Source organism: Brassica napus, unplaced genomic scaffold (genome assembly GCF_020379485.1).
Source record: "Brassica napus cultivar Da-Ae unplaced genomic scaffold, Da-Ae ScsIHWf_507;HRSCAF=764, whole genome shotgun sequence".
Classification (NCBI taxonomy): domain Eukaryota; kingdom Viridiplantae; phylum Streptophyta; class Magnoliopsida; order Brassicales; family Brassicaceae; genus Brassica; species Brassica napus.
The window spans coordinates 6,747-27,716 of NW_026016580.1; the positions used below are offsets into that span (position 1 = coordinate 6,747).

The following is a 20,970-nucleotide window of genomic DNA, read 5'->3' on the forward strand; positions in this document are numbered from 1 at the left end:
CTTGTCTCCTTCGGTTGAGTCGCTCTCGACCACTTCCCAAACTTTATGAACCCAAGCAGCATCTTCATCCGTATTGCCCATACGGTGTAATTCGTTGATGTTAACATCGGACACTTTATGGATGAACCTCCATCCTTCTTGGTTGTCGTCGTTACCAAGTCTCCCATGATTCTTGATCAAACTCTTGATCGATTTTTGGTACTGGCTCTGATACCAAATAAAATCTTAAAGATTGTATAAGAACACAATATAAAGAACTCTCTTTATTAGCTTAAGAACTTTCTCAAAACTTAAGCACTCACACAATCTCTCAAAACTCTTAATATCTATGCAACACTCTTGCATCTTATATAGAGATATTATTTCCTAAACTCTTAGGAACTAACTTTCCTAAACTCTTAGGAATTAACTTATTCTAATCCTAACTCAAATAGGAAAGATGTAACTTAGATCCTAAGTTAACTTCATGTTTATTTCCAACACGTTCTCTGCTACGGTCCTCCTGGTACCGGCAAAACCCTTTTGGCTAGAGCTGTTGCCAACAAACCGATGCTTGCTTTATCAGAGTTATTGGCAGTGAGCTTGTTCAGAAGTATGTCGGCGAAGGAGCTAGGATGGTTCGTGAACTGTTTCAGGTAATTTACTGTCAACTTTCCTTCTTGCTATCTGGTGTTTTGTCTAGCCAACGCTGCTATATTCTGAAATGTCATTTAGCATACTCGCTTTGCAGATGGCACGGTCCAAAAAAGCATGCATTGTCTTCTTTGACGAAGTTGACGCCATTGGTGGTGCTAGATTTGATGACGGTGTAGGAGGTGACAATGAAGTCCAGCGTACTATGCTTGAGATTGTGAATCAGCTTGATGGTTTTGACGCACGTGGTAACATCAAGGTTCTTATGGCAACAAACAGGTCCACAGTCTCATCACCATCCTTAAGTAAACTACACAACACAGTTATACCGTTAGACTCATTGGTTACTTCTGTTCTGACACGCTGGACCCTGCTCTTCTACGTCCTGGACGTCTTGACCGTAAGGTTGAGTTTGGTTTGCCTGATCTGGAGAGCAGAACACAGATCTTCAAGATTCACACAAGAACCATGAACTGCGAGAGAGACATCCGTTTGAGCTCCTTGCTCGCCTCTGCCCAAACTCAACTGGTAACCCATCTCCGATATACTATTTTCTTCTCTTGTGGTTTTGTGTAATCTTCTTCTTCTTCTTCTTGCCAGGAGCTGATATCAGGAGTGTGTGCACTGAAGCTGGAATGTATGCAATCAGAGCTAGGAGAAAGACGGTGACTGAGAAAGACTTTCTGGATGCAGTGAACAAAGTAATCAAAGGTTATCAGAAGTTCAGTGCAACCCCAAGTATATGCCCCATTACGTTTAGAGAGAGAGAGAGAGAGAAAGCGACTGTACTAATGTCCTAAAACAAATAAAACTTAGAAAACACTCGTCATCCTTTGTGTCTCTCTTACACTCGATATCTCTTTTGCAGTACCTTTTTCAGTTCCAGTAACTCCGTTGTGTTCTACAATAATGTCCGATACTTTTGATTCCTTAAATTCTCATTTTAGTCTTATCATGGACTATATATGAACCTTTACCTTTTTTTATGGAAACTTCATAACTGAGTGTGGCAACATGCATCAGACTCCGGCATTTTCTTACTTGGTATCTTGGCTTCCTCAAGCTGAAGTTTGCTGATTTATAACCCTTTACTAAAAGGATTATAAACAAGCTTCACTGGCGGACGATTAAGTTCTTGTCCTATATGCTGGAAAAATTAGGCTAATCTCATTAGTTGTCTACGTACATACCGGTGAATTTCTGGAGCCAAGTATCTGTCGTGCCTAAAACGTTTTAGGCAAAAGTTGATTCCCGGTGATTTGATCATCAGGCTTGGAAATATTATATACATATTATATTATCATATGATCTTACAAATTTATTTTGGCTTGTTTGAAAAAGTATGTACATAATTTGACTTTTGATGGGGTTCTTAATTATTTAACATGAATTAATTAGAATCGAATCTTGATTTTTTTTCTTAATTACTTTATATATTATACAAAATGATATGAACTTACTAGTTCAAACAGCCAAAGAGAGTATTATTTACAACAAAACAGATATATGTATATTATTAGAAAAGGAGAATACATATAACTGGAATATGTCTAAACATGCATAAGCAATCTTGGCGGGTCTAAATAGGCTTGGTGCACTGTATTTCACTCCCAAAGCATTGGCTCTTCAAACATGCTCTTCTGTTAAGCAGTGACAAATTTTGTGTGAGAAGAAGAAACGAAATTTTGAAGATAAAGATATATAATAATGCGTACTGATGCATAAGCTGACTTGAAATAGCCTCCGTTAAAGAGTAAATGTTTGTGTTAACTCCTTGTCATACTCAGTCCTTCAAACAAAAAAAAATGGAATACAGACACTAATCAACTGAAATACTGAACAAGACAATGCTTTAAAACAAAAGTTGATCAAGACTTACATATGTTTCAAATTCTCAGCATAGTCTAGAGAAGTGTAAACTCTCGCACGTACAAACCCTTCCAGACCTCGGATTAGAACTCTTATGAAAGTATTGCCCTTGGGATTGTAGTAATAAATGTAAAATGGATGAAGCAGATGCATCGTGGCCAACACAACTTCACCTCCAGATGTCACTCCAACAATGTCCAAGTCAGAACGACCAACTATGTTGTTCCACAAAGGAGGTATAGTGTAGACACACTTGGACCATTTACATTTTCCAGCATCCTCAAGAACCCAAAACACAAGACATCTTAGATTCGATAATGTAAACTGGAGGGCACCTAATTTACCCTTGTAGTTGATCAAAGTACAAGCACAAGTCATAAACATGCATTGATGATCTATGTTGATAAAGCTAAACTTCTCGGACCTGACATCAAAGCAGACTATGGTGGAAACCCTTGTTGTCCTCAAATCAAACCCAGATGAATAATACAAATACCATCAATGCATATTCCATTAGATTTAGGATAATGGGGTTTGCATAGGGTTGTTCTCCATAAATGTTTTTTATTATTCCCCAATGTCAGAATTTGATGGTCATCAGACGTATTTGGGACATCCCCAAACTTGACGCACAATACTTTGAACTGTTTGTTGATGGGATCATATCCTAAAAAAGGTATCATCTGAATATTAATGTTCTTGGATTTCACCTCTGGTAAGAATATTGACTCTCCTGTGACGGGGTTACTAACAACTATAGTATCTACTTTCCCCTTATCTTGACGACAGATGAATCCACCAAGAGGAGAACCAACTCTAACTGAAAAATCTTTGGGATAATGCTTGCGGTGAACATTATAACGAGCAGGTACAAGAGATGAATCATCACCCGGATTCTGAGGCTGAGGTGCAGAGAAGAAGAATATACTCTCCTTATTTTCAAAGGTGAACAAGAGTAGGGGTGGACGACACGGAGACTTGGTCAGGAACAACTCGGTAAAACAAGGAAGGCCAAGTATGTATCCCCACAATCTCGATACGCAACAAAACCTTTTTATACTCTTTGCTGGAACTCTCGACAAAATCTCCATGACGAGATCCAATGGCAAATCTATTCCTAAGTTCGGACATTGTCTTCCTTGAGCTTCCAAGTAAAGCTGCCTTAGATTTTTCATGGGGCCCTTACAATCACTTAAAAATCTTTGTAAGCCGTAACTGAACGCAGCAGCACCCAAAAATCTCAAAGACCAGCCAGATTCAAACTACAACCTAACAGTAATAAAAAAAAAGTACAGAGATCAAAACTACAGTTACTACAGCGAATCAATTACACAAAAAGTTAAGACCTAAATTTTGATGTATTATGCATCAGTTATTTTTCTTTTTCATAAATAAAACTTTGTACTGTATAATCAACCGTAAACTGTGATAGAATTGATGAGAGACGAACCTGAACAAAGTCGATCGAGAGAGAAGAGATGTAGGTAGGGAGAGCTTGTTCTGAATATGATTTAGGTCTTATTTTTGTTTTATTTTATTTTAGGCTCCATGCGGCGTCCTTTTCCCGACAAGCTCGGGCCAGTTATAAAGTTGGGCCTAATACACATGATTTCTTTCTAAACAACTTTTTCGGCTATCATTAAATTACGCCTGAACAAACTTCGACTTCTTTCTAATTTTTTCCGGCTATGATTCAATTAGACCTAGGCCTGACCAAATTTCCTCAACTAAAACGAATTGACGGAATTAAAAGGTATCAAACCGGCTTGTAATAAATATTTGGGAAATTTGAAAAAGAGAACAAATTAACTATACTATTGTCCCCTTAGTACAAAATCATATTTTTCCACATTTTGACTTTCACTACCCTTTTTATTAATAAAAATTCATATCATTATATTTACCATGTTAAAAAAATTTTAAAAATATAAAACATGAAGTAGTTAAGCATGTGCATATACGAAAAATATTTTTGTATTCAAAAATTGTTAGAATGTTAAGTTCAAAAATGGGAAAAAAGAGTTAGATTGTCAGATCTACCATCTACTGAGATTTAGAAAATGCAATCTAGGTAAGACACATTGATCTACCATCCGTAGAGTGCATTATACACTGCGAACACAATGATGTACCAACGAAGAATCCATAATACACCAGAAACATATACATCTAGTGTGGAAGAAAACAAATTATACAGTTCTTTCTATGTTCTGTATTTTTGGTAGATCATAAGACATACTAAATATTCTTATATCTGCCTTGAGAGAACATACAATCTACGATGTCTTCTTTTATCTATAAATACAGTATTTCCTATCTACGTGTTCATCTTTTTTCTAACATGGTAGAATGTATGTTCTACAAGATTTTAAACAAAATCCGAAAATTAAGGAAAAAACAGTTACAAAAATATTCCCTAAATCTATTAAATCTTTTTATTTCCTTTTTAAAATAATATTGCCTAAATGTAAATCTTCATCGTTACCACGTTGATTTTGGATTTGCATCGTGGGGCTTCTTCTTTTCCTAGTTGGGGGCTTCATCTTTTCCTAGTTTTTCCAAATTTTGTCTCTCTAACATAAGAAGATGCACATCTATGCTTCTTCTGGTTTGTGGAAATCGTCCAAAAGAAGTGGATGGAGATTTCTTGTTGATGAAGTAAAAGGAGGTAGATTACTTACTTTGGACACAAGCAAAACCTTTGACAACCTAAGAGTTATGGTTTGTGAAGACTTTGGAATCGATGTAAACATGGTCAATATCGAGCTCAGTTACTTACCTTCTGATTTGGTCATAGGCATCGACTCACCACCTGTATTCATCACCAATGATCGGCAACTCAAAAATTTTCTCACCTATGTGAAGAACAAAGCTTCGACGCGGTTATCTGTGTGTATTCGATCTAAGGCCGAGCCTAGCAATATCAAAGTCGATTTGAATTTGAATGAAGAAGCTACTGAGTCGCCTAACAGACAGAAACAGCCTATGTCGTTTGAAGTTCCAGAAGAAGATGTTGAGGTGGATGAAAGTGATGATGATTGCAACCGTGAAAAAGATATGATCAATGTAAAGACAGTTCGTTTTTCTCTCCTTGATGTGGTGAAGAAGGGTCAACATTTTACTACAAAAAACGCTTTGAAGGCAACAATGGAAATATGTGCAATGAAACATAATTTCGACTACAAGGTTGGCAAATCGGATAAAAGAGTTTGGTACGTTCGTTGCGCGGATGATGATTGCGGCTGGCGTGTTCGCGCAGAGGGATTAACAGGTTCTTCATATTTTATCATCAAAAGTATGTACCTGATCATTCATGTTCTCCATCATCAAGGAATCACTCTGTTCGGACAGTTTCATCAAAATCAGTTGGTAGTCTCATTATGCATAAGTACGAAAGTGTCAAGGAAGGGCCGAAACCTAATGATATCATCCAGTTTATGCGGGATGATCATGGAGTTGAGATATCCTACTCTTTAGCTTGGGATGCACGTGAGTATGCAGTAAATGCTGTGAGAGGAATTCCAGAGAAGGGTTATGAAAAAATTCCCAAATACTTGCAAATGATGAAGGAAGCTAATCCAGGAACACACACATTTTATGAAACTGATACCGATGGGCGATTCAAATTCCTTTTCATCTCATATGGTCAGTCTATTCGCGGTTTTTATGCTGGCATTCGAAAAGTTATTGTTGTGGATGGGACTTTTTTGAAGAGCAAATACAAAGGAGTGTTACTGGTAGCTACTACTTTAGATGGTAACTCGAACCTATATCCTATTGCATTTGGAGTTGTCGACTCAGAGAATGACCGCTCGTGGGAATGGTTTATGAGACAACTTAATGTTGTCATTGCTGATGATCAGAGTTTAGCTTTTGATGAAAATCCCATGCAGGCACGCCATAAAAGCAGCTTTCAGTGTAGGCAAACAAGCGCACACACTTACTGATGACATGTATACCACTGCTTCATGGAGATCGGTGTATGAGGAAACCATAAATCCTATTACTGTTCCGGAAGATTCATGGATTGTCCCATCTCACGTTAAGCAAGCAAAAGTGCTTCCTCCAGAGAGTAGAAGAGGTGCAGGTAGGAGAAAGAAACGCAGGTACGAGACAGTTGAAGACAAGATCCGTTCGTCAAAAATCACTCAACGCTCTATCCGTCGCAAATGCAGTCGATGTGGTATTGTTGGTCACAATAGGTCAACATGTGATAGAGCAATATAATATTCAAGCCATTCTGTTTAGGCGAGTTATGTTTCAGAGTTGTTTCTAGTATTATCTTTGTTTCATCTCGAACTTGGATTTTTTATGTTGAACTCGATTTTATGTTTTGTGTTAAAATCCAGTATTTGCTTCGTTTTATGCAAGTTATTTGATTATCAAAAGAAAATAGAATATCAATCTGATTCGATCTTCTCAATGTAAAATCAGAGACATGTTACAATATTAATCACGTTTCGAACACAAACATAAAATACTGAGCATGGATCCTAAACAACCTACATCTGCCAAATTTTTTTGCTTCGTAACTTCTTCTAGCACTGTCTTGTTCAATGAACTTCTCAGATCGTCAATTTCTTTGGCCATTCTCGAGTGTTGTTCATCCATCCTTTGAATCTCGTCAAAGAGAGCCTCATCGACCCACTTAAAAAGATGTTGTTCTTTCTTTCTCTAAATCGAAACATAAAACGTCAATTGCGACTTGGAAGAATGAAAAGTAATTAGGGAAGTAATTATTTATCAGAATTACCTGTAAACCAATCTCACATCTGAAGAAACGTCTGTATGGGTTTTCCTCTGTTCTTGAAACATAAGTGACAATCCCTTTCCCACACCAGCATCTGGAAGGAATCCCTCCATTGTTAATCATGTTCGTTTTTTTGAAGAGTGAACGAAGGAGATTAGAAATTAAAGATGAGATAAGTAGAGTTTCTCGCCATTGGTCTTATATAAGTTTATTTTTAGGGCAAATCATGGTTTTAATCGGGTCAAGTTTTAGGGTCTACTTGCATGTGTTTTGTTATTAAGATTTGTATTGATTATTATGATGGGAGATTTGTAGTCTTGGTAGGTTTGATATCGTATATGGATTAGTTTTGTTTCGTTTAGGGTATTGTTAGGGGTTGATATCGTGTGTGGCTTTGTTTAGTTTCATTTAGTGTCTAGTTTGATATCGTGCTTTGTAGTCTAGTTAGGTTTCATTTAGGGTATAGTTAGGGTTTGATGTCTGATAAGGCTTAGTTTAGTTACATTTAGGGTCTGGTTTGTTATTGTGTACAAATATTCAAATAAGAACAAAACATAGAGAGAAATGAAACTAAAAAACAGAGTCGTTGTTAAACTAGAGATTCAAATACAATACTAAACAAGAGATTCAAATATAATGCTAGTCATAATGGTAATAGCCTCATAAAATTGTAACTACAGGATCTGTCGTGGTCTTCGGAGGAATAAACTGTGACATTCTCAAAATAATGACAGGATCATTAGCAGCTTCCCACAGGTCACACGCAATCTTGAGGCGAGCTTCACGAATGTTGTCGTCATTCACTAATGATAAGTCCATGCTTAGAAGATGGCATTCAATTTGTTTCAGCGCATATACTCCACAATCACTGCTAGTCTTGTTTAGGAAGGGCATTGGGGCGTAAGTGACATCATATGGCTTGACGATTAGTTTACTCTTCGAAGACTGCACAGCTTTGACAATTCTAGGGATGAGATGTGCAAATGGCTCCAAGTCCTTGTTGTGTTTCATTCCTCCACAGTCAAAGACCTCTATTGAACGAGTAACAAAATTCACACACATAGAGATCCAGTGGTTACCGTGAACAAGAAGAGGCACGTACATGCGACTCACATCGAGATCCCACATTAGTCATGTTCGTCCGTGTGCAGGAAGTTCACCAATTCCGTACTGGTGGAGCAGTCCTTGCACTTTGAAACCTTTCCTGTCTTTCTTGAAATCTATGTAAGAATTCTTCATTTGATTACTGAATATGCAGCTCATGAAGGCTACTTTGGATTGATTCCATCGTCCCAAAGAAGTTCTCTCGCGAAATAAGTACAACATAGCATCAATTTCCTGAAAGTAATGATACAAAATTAGTAAGTTGGTGTACAAAAAATTAGAACAGACTTTTTTATAACTCACATCGTTCTTTAGCCACACTGCAGGTCCCATTACACGTTTTGCTAACTCACTTGTGTAGACAGAAGGTCCAATTTTGAGGTGCCTGCAATACAAAACATAGTTAAAAGGTGTTTGAATTTAATACAGTAAGGCACGCCAAAAACTTACTGTTTGGAAGTTGAACACCACTCCCTTAATTTTACCCATGAGTCCTCAGGGACAAAAACTAATGAATAATCTATGTCGTTCACCCGGTCCTCATGTAAGTCTGTATCTTTGAGACTGAGTGTTTTGTAATCCGCAGGCTTAGATGATGATAAAGGAGTACTAATTTCTACGGCTTCTTCAGCTGAGCTTTTTTGTGAGGGATCGAAACCTCTAACATGTGATGCTTGAGAAAGGTTACCCACAGCGTCTTGTAAATACTCTTGGGTCCCCATATCTTTATTTTTCGATGATTGTGACAGATTTTTCAAAAAATCCAACATATCATCAGTTTCAATCTCCTGTTAATAACACCAAACATAATATTAATAGCTAAAACATACAAGAACAGAAGAAAAGAGGCAAACCACAGAAAAAAAACTATATTACAATAGAGTCAATTAAACAAGTCATAGTCATCAGTTCGCTTCATATCAAACAACAAAATACATTACAATCCGATGTTACAAGCAAATACCAAAGACAGTACACAACAGTCAAGAGAAAATTAAAACACAAGCAATTTCTCCTGACATACTACAAAGCTTCATTTTGTGGTTACCTTTCTTGGCCGAGGGCTACGACGAACCGTAGGAGGAACTCCAGTCTCATCTGCCTTGCCTTTGCCTTTTTCCTTTGCTGCTAAAGGCGACAGACTCTGTGATGTTTCTCGGAATTGGTCTTTCTCCATTGTTGCTGAAGGACACAGAATGTCAGTGGCTCTTTCTTTTCCCATTGTATCTGACGGACCCGAGATCTTAGACACCACTTCCTTGAGTTGAGCCATCTCTTTGTCGACCTTGTCAAAACGCTTTTGGATGTCTTTCTGCACCACCTCTTTTAAAGAGGTGAATAATCCTTCAATGAAAGTCTTCATCTGACCGGAGATACCACTGTTATGTTCAGCCGCCCGTTGACAAAGCAATTGTTTCTTTCGGGTCTCGGCACCACGATCATTTACCTTACGCTTGCCCCTTCTTGCAACAACAGCCGGTTCCTCTACAAGTGACGGTTCCTCCACATGGGTTTCTGTGACATCTCCAACATCAACACCCTCTTCTGAATCAGACAGCTCCACACTTCGAGGCAAAGCGTGAACTTCCCAGTCGAATTCTGACCAATCTTGTTTGGCATTGATCAGAGCAACAATACGTCCAACTCTTTCGTCATGCTTCTCATCTTCCCTGAAGAACTGATCACTATCAATCAAATCCGAGTTCCCAGAAGCAGATATAAAAGGGAACAACTCTCCCTGACAAGAACAAACCGAAACAACAAACTTAATGTTTTTGATGACTGAACAGATTATAAATAGAAGAAAGCTAATTACCTTATCGAAGTGCGACTCTAGGCTACTGATATCTTCATAAGACACTTTCCCACTTCCTTTCCAATTCCGACATCTCACTTTGGTAATGTTTTTGTTGAGCTTTTGACCCACCATAGTACCAATGTCGGGGATTGCCTCCATAACCCATATCTGAAACGCAATGGAGAATCCATCCAACACGTAACTGTTCTTCAAATGTAGATCTTTCGTTGCTTTGCGTATTGAATCAATCAGCTCATCATATGCGTGAAGACCCCAAGGAAACATCCTCATCTTACCAAAATCCATCACCAAGCGAATATATTCTAGAGGGATAGAAACTCAATCATCTTTAGCTATGAGGTATCCTTGGATAATACAAAGATACACTAGCCTCACCCTGTCCACATACGTCCACTTGTTACAGACTTCAAGATGCTCAGTCCTTATACTCAATAAGCTGATCTTCTTGTTCTGCTTCAAAACCCTGCTCCAGAACCCCTTATCATCCTCCCAATCTTCAAAGTCTATGTCAGGTTCATCCTTGAACTTGAGTCCAGTCACAGCATAAAATTCTTGCTGTGAAAACCTAAGAGGCCTCCTTTCGAATACAAACCACAGCTCGTGAAGCTTGGAAACCTTGAGTTGCTTGCATATGAAGCTGTGAATAATCTTCCCTGAGTACAGGAGCTTGTTCTCTAGGATTGCCAGAATCGGACCAAAGACCGGGTCTTGCAAAACTTCCTCATACTCATCCTTGAGAACACTCCTCACCATATCCAACGTCCGACGCCTACACGTATTGTTAATCTTATCAATCTGGGTCTCAGCTCCTTCTTCAAGAATGCGTTTTGGAAACTGGTAAGCCATTCCTATAAAACACGAAATCAAAAACATCAACTTGTTAGTGAATCTGCAGACTCGGCAAAGTCACAGAGTCAAAGCTACCCAACTATACCCGATTTACTCACTTCCAAACGCTTACGAGAGACATAAAGATACTCAATATTAAGATGTTTTGTTTAAATTCATAAAACTAACAATCAACTCAACCGAAAACTACAATCAAACCATTATACATGTAAAATAGTGCATAAAATTCACAATGAACTCAACCCAAAACTACAAATCGATTTACTTTTTAAAAATTCAATCACCACCAAAATAAAATTCAACCTTAAGACTGGTTATTATCTAAAAATGCACTCGTAGAACTCTTACATTATCATCGGAACTTATCATTGTCTAAGCTCAAACAATGGACTTTCACAATTTGAATTTCTAAGCCAATCGAAGCTTTTATTAATACATGCACATCAACAAAATCACTAAACCAAATCGAATAAAAAAGGGGATCTCAAAATCGAACCTTTAATTTTGGGAAAAGAGGAACCGAGATGAAAATCGAACACCTACTTGTTCTTAATCAGTGATGAAAGCTTCGTCCGCCTCGTGCCAACAGTCATTTACGCTGTTGGAGAAAACAAGTTCAGTTAGGGTTCATAGAGAAAACAAAGTTTGAGAAAATAAGCGTCTTGAAAACAGAAAACTACCACAGAGGAAGGAAGAAGAAGGAAAGAAAGATGGCACGACAACTAAGAGTTCACCGGCGAACCAAAACGCGCCGGACGGAAGACGTTGATGGCGACCACGAGAATCGCCTTTCTCGACGTTCGACGGAGAGATGTTGGGGACGATTGGGTTTTGATTTTTTAACTTTATTTAGTATATCATATTATAACTCAATTTGGAAATTACTTATGTTTTTACATTATAACCTTTATATTTATAAATCTAATTACGAGGGCAAAACTGGATTTGATTTTTTTTTAGGACTAAGGAGACAAAGATTAGTATAAGCATTCTAAGGGGACAATAGTATAGTTAATTTGTTCTCTTTTTCCAAATTTCTCTAAATATTTTAGTAGTTCTTATAATTTCAAATATTTCTGACTGGTTTTTGCGTCTCTTTTGGTAAAAATTCAACATTGTAAGGTGTTTTTTCTTACTTCTCACTCCAACATATTTCAGAAGCAAAAAATTTTATGGTGCACAAACGTGCACGAAGTGCTCGAGAATCCCTTTCACTTATGTATTGTATTGGTTTAGGGTTTATGATTTAGCACAAATATTTTAGGATTTACAGGTTAAAACTATAGCCCAAGGTTTAATTCCAGGGAAAACCCTTTTTAAAAAAAAATTGAAACGACACCGTTTTAAGTTTCTACCTGTAACTCAGTGTCACATCAGCATAATAACCTATTAGATCACTGGTTACCTGACATGTTGTCAGTCGTAGTTATGTAAAAGCCGTTTTACATAAGTCTAGGTATTGATTTCAATTTTTTTGATAGATCATGTACGAAAACGCACAGTGAAATAGTTTGGGTACTGATTGTATTGATACTATCTCATGATTTGATTTCGTAAAATAGTCTCTCTGTTACATGTTGTTTTTTTATTGTTTAATTGGATTGGATTTGTAAAGAAAATTTTGTTTGCAGTTGGAATACTGAATGTGACAAGACCAAAAATACTATATGTTGGAAGTTAAGAAAGAGAAAAAAAAGAAAAGACCTGAAGAAAGAAACATAAAGAAGTGAAAAGCTTCAAACTAATTTTTGCGTTTAGCGAATTAATTAAGATCATTGCAATTTTTTTTGAAAAGAAAAAACAACTTAGTTTTATATGTTTGTGGTTAATCAAATGATAAATGTGTGTTACTGATTTATTTATGTATATTCATCTAAAACCTAACAAACGATATTCTTTGTCTTTCCTGTTTTATTAATGCATTTTACTAAATTGATTTTTAACTAAAAACATGGCAACAATAATTTAAGCAAATCTAAACAATAAGGAATATCAAAACATGAATCAGTTGAGACAATTTTTTTCACGAAGAAGATGATTAATTAGTTTGTACTTTAATAATCATATCATGAATCAGTTGTAATTTACAATCCAATTTTTATATATATTTATACTATAGTGTAAAAAAAATGACGTAATAAGTGAAAAAATCATTTTAACCACACGAGATCAACATATGAACACTAAGAAAACATATACAAACATCGTCCATTTGTTCAATGAATATTATATCTTTTTTACGCTCTCCATATATTCAATATAATCAAAATATCTATTTTAATATATTTATATTATTAAAAGTGAAGTAAGTATTAGAAATTTTTTTTTCATTCTAATAACTACATGCGCTACCTAATTAATAATTATTAATTAATTGACAACAAATCATTTATTTTGTTAGATTTTTTGCTATCCAAACTTCACACTTAATTGATTAACTACAAATCATTTATTTTGTTAAATTCTTTTCTAACCAAACGTACGAAACTTACGATTATTTTCTAACCGGATTATTCTGTAACCAAATTTTACAATAAAACTAAAAAAAATTATTTAAAATGTATCTACAAACTTTAAATGTTATAGATATATTCATATATATAATTATTTTATTTCACATGCAAAATATAAACTATAGATATTTTTATTAAAATATATAAAGTTATTTTGAAAATATATATTAAATAATTTGATGATTAATACAATTCACACATATAAATTTAATTATAAGAATACAACAAATAAATTTCAATTTAATATTTTCTCAAAAATGAAAGTAAAAGAGAAATTTATTTGGCATATAAAAAAATTAGAGACATATATATCTATGTTACTAAAACATGATACATTTAATTTTTAAAATATAGATTTATTAATATATATAAACATAATAATTGGTACTCTAATTTAGAAATAAATACATCAAAATGGTTACTGTAGTCAAAAATATAAATCGACAAATATATTATATAATATATTTTTTATTTGTTTTGTATTCTACCATAATATGAGAATCAACAAATTACACACAGTAAAAATAGTCAATTTATCACAATTACAAATCGAATAAATACCCATATGAATGTATGTTTGTACAACTATTATATTTTGTATTGTAAAAAAATATATATGTCTATTTTACTAAACTAAACACCCGTACGGATGCACGGGTCAAACTCTAGTTTTTCTCTAAAATCAAAGTTACAATAGTCATGTAATTTTAGTTATATATAACTGAAATTTGGTCTTTTGTAATAAAAAATATTCTCATGCATAGTATGGAGTTAATATTTTATTCATATGTAATTGTTTTCTCAAATTATCTGCATTATCTTAATTTATTGGATTCAATAATAATTTTAAAAAACTTTTAATAGCTGCACAACTAAAATAACGAAGGTGAAATAGTATTTTGTGTTACAAAATGATAAAAATAAAAATTATTGTGCTTTTGAATCTAAAATAAGCTCTAAGAAATTGTTTTGTATTGTGAAGATGTAGTGTAGTGTTCATAATGGGCTAATGGATTAATAAAGCCTTTGAGTTTTTGCTTTACTTATGGGTTAAAATTGTGCAAGACAAACATTAGGGACAAATCATAAATCGAAAGGCAATTGGTTTTTAAAACTTCTTGTATGAGTTTCATAAACAATGAGCTACAGTTGTGTCAATACAAAACATAAATAGAAAGCCAATTGGTTTCTAAAACTTCTTTGTACGAACTTCATAATCAATAAGCTACAATTGTGTAAATCCAAAATGATCAGGCTTGCTAATTTGCGCTCTCCATTGTATAGCTCCTCCATCCACGCTTTTCTACCTATGAGATTTTGAAAAGGGAAACGCCTTAAACGCGTTTGCGACTCGCGTTATAGCTTTTACCCACATAATGATAGTAATTATTGTTGCTCTGGATCTTACTGTTACTCCCTTTCAAGCTTTTACTTCGCAGTAAATTCGATAAGGCCCACCACAACCACTTCCTCCTACGTGGCGATGACACAGCAGTCACGTGACAAGCATGTGCCTTCGTCGACTTCTTCACCAGACCTCGAATCTCCGGCGGCTTATAGTTTCTAATCAACGGCCACTTGATCCCTTCGAAAAACGGATGCCTTTTGATATCCTGCGCACCCCTGGCGCAACCTAGTCTCTTCATTGGATCCTTCACCAACAGCTTCTGAATCAAATCCTTCGCTTCTCTTATTCCCTCTTCCTCCAACTCCAACGGAAACGCCACGTCATCACTCGACGCTATCTTGCGCAGGGTTTGTTCTTTGGTCGCACCTTTAAACGGCGTTGTTCCATGTAACATCTCGTGGAGAAATATCCCAAACGCCCACCAGTCTACGCCGCTTCCGTGTCCGTTTCCGGCGACGAGCTCCGGCGCTAGATACTCGTGAGTTCCAACGCACGACTTAGAAAACGCCGTCACTGGCTCCGCCGCGAACTCAGCCACTATCTCCTCTCTCTCGTACTCTACCTCCGTGGAGAAGCAGCAACCGCCGCGTCGACTCCTCCTCAACCTTCTCGGAGACGACGGCGGAGTCGAAACTCTCCGGAAACGTCGAGATCGGAAAGTGGGAACGACGTCGGCTTTGAAGCAGAGATCGAAATCTGAGAGCATGATGTGTCCGTCTTCACGGATCAAGATGTTCTCCGGTTTGAGATCTCGGTACACGATACCGAGAGCGTGGAGATACTCTAAGGCGACGAGTACTTCGGCGGCGAAGAATCTAACCGATGAAACCGGTAACCGGTTACCAGGTTGCTTACGTAGCAAGGAATGTAAGTCTCCGTTGGGACAGTAATCAATGAGGAGACAAGTGTAGTGAGAAGCGTCGATACGTGCGTAGAGTGTAGGCAAGAACGGGTGGTCTAGCATGGAGAGGATCTCCGCCTCCGTTTGCACGTGCGAAAGCTTCTTCGCCGTGAGAGTATCACGGTCGATGACTTTAAGCGCGAATGCCGTGGGGGTTGGGCAGTCACGGAGGTGGCAGAGGAATACACGGCCCAGGTTTCCGGTTCCGAGGAGGCGGACGAGTTTTAGGTGGCGGAGATGGAGACGTCCATCGGAGGAGAGCGTTGTCGCGGCTCTGATTGCTGTCCAGTGAGGATCTTGGCGACGGTGGTGGAGCGTTGTCGCGGCGGCGGAAGTGGTGGTGGAAGGTGTTGTAGCAGTGGAGAGTCTGTCGTTGAAGCTTAAGGTGAGGCTTGAACGAGCGAGACTGGAGCGAGCGCTTGAGGAGGTGAAGGTCCGGTCTGTGGCGGTGGAGGTGAAGCTGAAATCGAGATCGGTTTCGAGGTAATAACCGTCGTCTTCCATTGTGTCTGATGGAGAGTTTCTTTGGAGATGTGTGTGGAGGTTGAAGGTGGTGATGATGAGTTTATATATATATATAAAGGGAAGATGGGTTAATTACTTGATTAGTGATTTTTAATTTTTAAAATGTTGGTTTAGAGTAAATTACTAGGGTTGACTTGTGTGAAATGACAAAGATGAGATGGTGGTTTGACCTCCCAATGGGCCATTTCTTTAATTTAAGGACAGGAACTAGCATTATTTCTGGGTATGCTACACATGGATTTTTCTTATTCCATAAACATGAATTACATTATTTATAATAGCAGAAATTAATTAAAATGATTCGAAATCGAAATGGAATAAATATCAAATAAATATCATTAATATACGAGATATTGCATAGATATAATCATATAAACAAGCATTATATATAGACTAAACATTGAAGATATCATATCGAAACAATTTATGGAGAAAGCAATTGTTGTCCTTCTGTTATAAAAGTTTTTTTTTGTTGCCCTTTAAAACTAGGGTGCGTGGCATATAACTTTGAGTTTCTAACTAAGTGATCTTGGCCTAATGATAAAAGAGTTTAAAGTAGACTAGGTGGCCGGTCCGCACTCTGTACGGACATAAACATATTCAAATTATTAACTAAGTAGTACATAGTTTTATAAGTAACGAATTTTATATCATAATATTACCGCCTTTGGGAGAAAGCATCAGGTACAAAAAAATGTTGGTACTCAATATTTTACATGGACGAGATGGAACAAAGTAACTTCAGTATCTAGAGGTATTTATTGTGTGTACGTATAATTGCAACGTTCCAAAATAATTTGTATGTTTAAGAAGATATTTTATTTTCAAAATCTGGAATAAATAGTGTATAGTTTCATAGGTAACATATTTTATATTATCACTACATTCCCATTGAAACCCTCTTTTACCATTTCAGAATGTAATTAAGGACATAAAAATTTCAAAATATGGAATAAAAAGTTCAAAATATGTAATAAATATGGAATAAATAATGTTAGAAATGGGTTGAGCAGAAAGAAGATACGAATTGCAGTCGGTGATTTTCGAATCAGACTCTGTCAGCTTATCAAAACTATTACTATTAACTCGGCGATTAAATATCCAGCTCTCTATGGAGTGACTGCGGATATTGTATCGCATATGCGGATATTTTATCGCATATGCGGATATTTTATCGCATATGCGGATATTAATATTATGATTAGTTTAATTTTACATGGTTAGTTAATTTTTACATACAATGACATGTATATGCATAATATATATTATATGTATAATAATCACATAGTTATGATTCATTATTTGTGGTTGAAAACTATAAATCTTTTTAACATTATTTAATTCAAAATATAATGCAATCTACTTTGCTGTTAATTTTTATTTTTTATTGTAAAATATACAAATTACATTCATTAATTTTTAAACTCTAAACTCTTGGTAAACCTTAAACCCTTGAGTATACTCTAACCCTTTGGCTTTACCGGATAAATCTTAAACAATAAACTCAAAACTTTTGGATATACCGTAAACACTAATCTCTCTCTCTCTCTCTCTCTCCCTCTCTCTCCCTCTCTCCTCTCTCTCCCTCTCTCCCACTCTCTCTCCCTCCCTCTCTCTCTCTCGTCCCTCCCTCTCCCTCTCTCCCTCCCTCTCTCTCTCACCTATTAATAGTGAGAAAAATGTCTTTATTATTGATTTACAACATTACAATATCGCGAATTCCACAAAAGTAAAACAAAAAAATTAATTAATAGAAAATCTAACAAAAGCCACATCTTAACCAATAGAAGAGTATACTATTGATAACACGTTTCAAAACTTAAACAATGTAAATGAGCTTCCGTTCAAACGCATGATTGATTCAATCTCTGCCAAAGATAAACTCTTAATTTGATCTTCTGATAAACTCAAGCCTGAAAGAACATGTAAAAATTAATTTGATCTACTGACGTTTTCTTTTGATAAAAACATGATAAGCTAAGAAGTAGAATATTCTTTAATAAATTCTCAATAAATCTTATACTTATAAGGTAATATTATTTTTGGAATATCTTGTTAATAAAGCTAAATGAGAACATCTCGTGAATAGATTGCACCAGAATTTTGGTTGACAAGTCTCACCATAAATATTAAGTTTTAAATGCATGATTTTAGGAGAGAAAATATCTTGTCAATTAATTTTGTTTCTCTGACATCTAAAATATTTAGTGAGTATTTAATGAATTAAACAGAGAAATGATCTCAAAAAGAAGTTATTTGAATCAAGAAAACACAAAAGATAAGTAAAATGCTAGACTTTACTAAAATATTTAGCTTTCACAATAAACTATGTAATAGAATGTTCTCAAATTAATTTTAAAAATGTATCTACCTATAAGTTAGGATTATTTATGGAATATATTGTTACTAAAATTACATTTTAAATATAAAAAAGAGAATATCTCGGGAGTAGTTTACACTAATGATTTAATTAACAAATCTTGTCCTTAAAGTTTAAATATTAAAGCATGAGATTAGGAAATAAGATATTATTTCAGTAGAGAAAATACCATCCTACTATAGATATTTTAAAAATATAATTGATTATCCAATTTTGATGTACAGTAGAGAAAATACCATTCTAAGTGCACATCTTTTGCAGGATCGGAATGGTGAACTCTTAGAGGTCTGAAATATGACCACTTCTCTCAAATCATCTCTGAAAAAATATAAAACAAAATCACAATCAGCAAACCAAAAAACAAATATGTGTATATATAAGCTTATAATTCTAAACAATAATATAAATCTACAAATCAAAAAAAGAAAAATATTCGCAGCACAAAAAAATGCTATTGAAATGATTTAGCTGAGAGATGTTATCAAATTGAGTAAAATTTTTTTACCAGATTGAGGAACAAAGATGATATCGAAATGATATATCAAAGAGGTGTACAATCAAATCATATATAGCTTCAGTGGAGAAATCGTCATAATAGGGTATCTGCATATAAACCAAAAGAAAAATCAGCTCTCATGAAATATAAAAGCTTAATATTCTAAAATAAGAAGAAAAAAAAGTTCAGAACATTATTAACATTAAAAGTTCAGAATACAAAGTTCAATTATTTCGTTTCTTCTACTGTGAATGTCTTATTTATAGTAAATTGGTAGACGTTTCTCATTGATTTAGCTTGCATGATAAGCTAAGAAGTAGAATATTCTTTAATAAATTCTCAATAAATCTTATACTTATAAGGTAATATTATTTTTGGAATATCTTGTTAATAGATTGCACCAGAATTTTGGTTGACAAGTCTCACCATAAATATTAAGTTTTAAATGCATGATTTTAGGAGAGAAAATATCTTGTCAATTAATTTCGTTTCTCTAACATCTAAAATATTTAGTGAGTATTTAATGAATTAAACAGAGAAATGATCGCAAAAAGATATTCTTTGAATCGAGAAAACACAAAAGTTAAGTATTAAAGTGATTTCATTTTTAGTAGTGTCGATGATTAAAATAAATCAAAAAAGAAATTCTAAAAAATCAATCAACAAAATCAAGAGAATTCTTTCCATTTGTAATAAGGAAACTAATTATTACATGTATTAACTAATATTGTTGCGCAAGTAATGTTAATAGAGGGATTAAATTATTTTTTCCTTTTCAATCAGTATTCAATGTTACTTTCCTTTTATAGGGGATCGATGAATTAAAATAAATTATTTGATTTGATAAAATGACTTTATATTCTAATATATCTATAGACTACATAAAATAATAAACCAAAATATTTACTTGAATTGATAAAATAACTTTATATACCATACTTTCGACAATTAGTTACCATAAATAGTTATTAATAATATTATGTAAGTCATTTGGAATCCAAAATATTTATTTGAATTAATGAAATGGATTTATATACCATACTTTCGACAATTAGTTACCATAAATAGTTATTAATAATATTATGTAAGTCATTTGGAAAGTGATGTTAATTGGTCATTAAATTATGTTTTCCCTTGCAATTAGTATTCAATGGTACTTTCCTATTATAGTGGGATCAATGAATTAAATGATATATCGAAATTACAAAATAAGGTAAGTATTTAGAGGGCTTTCCTTTTTAGTAGTGTCGATGGAAAAAATAAATCAAAAAGAAATTCTAAAAAATATTTAACAATAAACAAATATTCAATATAAAGTAAATTTAATTTTATTAATAATTTATAACATTCTGTAAATTATTTTAAAATTATGATAAATTTATTCTTTAAACAACGATAAATAATTTAAAAATAATATTAATAAACATGTTTGAATTTTTTAATATTTAAAATAATTATTATATAATTATATTCGAATATAATTCATCAAGTAGAGTATAAAACAATTATAATTATCTTATATAAAATTTCGTTCATTATATTTTATAATTTATAAATATTAAAAGTAATAAATAAAACATTATTAATCTTTCTATAATTTCGAGAATCAGTTTCCATAAATTGTTATTCTGTAGATTATATGGCAAGTGATGTTAAATGATTTTAGACTTACCTTAAAATTTAGATCAAAATTAAATAAATAAAAATTAAAAATCATCGACCA

General features: G+C 34.6%; 1 protein-coding gene and 2 pseudogenes across 1 annotated transcript; 1 reads left to right on the forward strand and 2 right to left on the reverse strand.

Moving 5' to 3' along the window:
- Positions 1-480: 480 nt before the first annotated feature.
- LOC125604270 lies at positions 481-1,371 on the forward strand (annotated as a pseudogene).
- Positions 1,372-2,428: 1,057 nt separating this feature from the next.
- LOC125604272 lies at positions 2,429-4,112 on the reverse strand (annotated as a pseudogene).
- A 10,750-nt stretch (positions 4,113-14,862) lies between these two features.
- LOC125604273 (serine/threonine-protein kinase WAG1) lies at positions 14,863-17,905 on the reverse strand. Its single transcript, XM_048774727.1, has one exon. It carries the CDS (start codon positions 16,348-16,350, stop codon positions 14,872-14,874), a length of 1,479 nt encoding a protein of 492 aa, XP_048630684.1. The 5' UTR covers positions 16,351-17,905; the 3' UTR covers positions 14,863-14,871.
- Between the last annotated feature and the right edge of the window lie 3,065 nt (positions 17,906-20,970).

Bases quoted from the DNA above. Each gene is read 5' to 3' on its own strand.
- LOC125604273 (XM_048774727.1), bottom strand. From the start codon at position 16,350: ATGGAAGACGACGGTTATTACCTCGAAACCGATCTCGATTTCAGCTTC.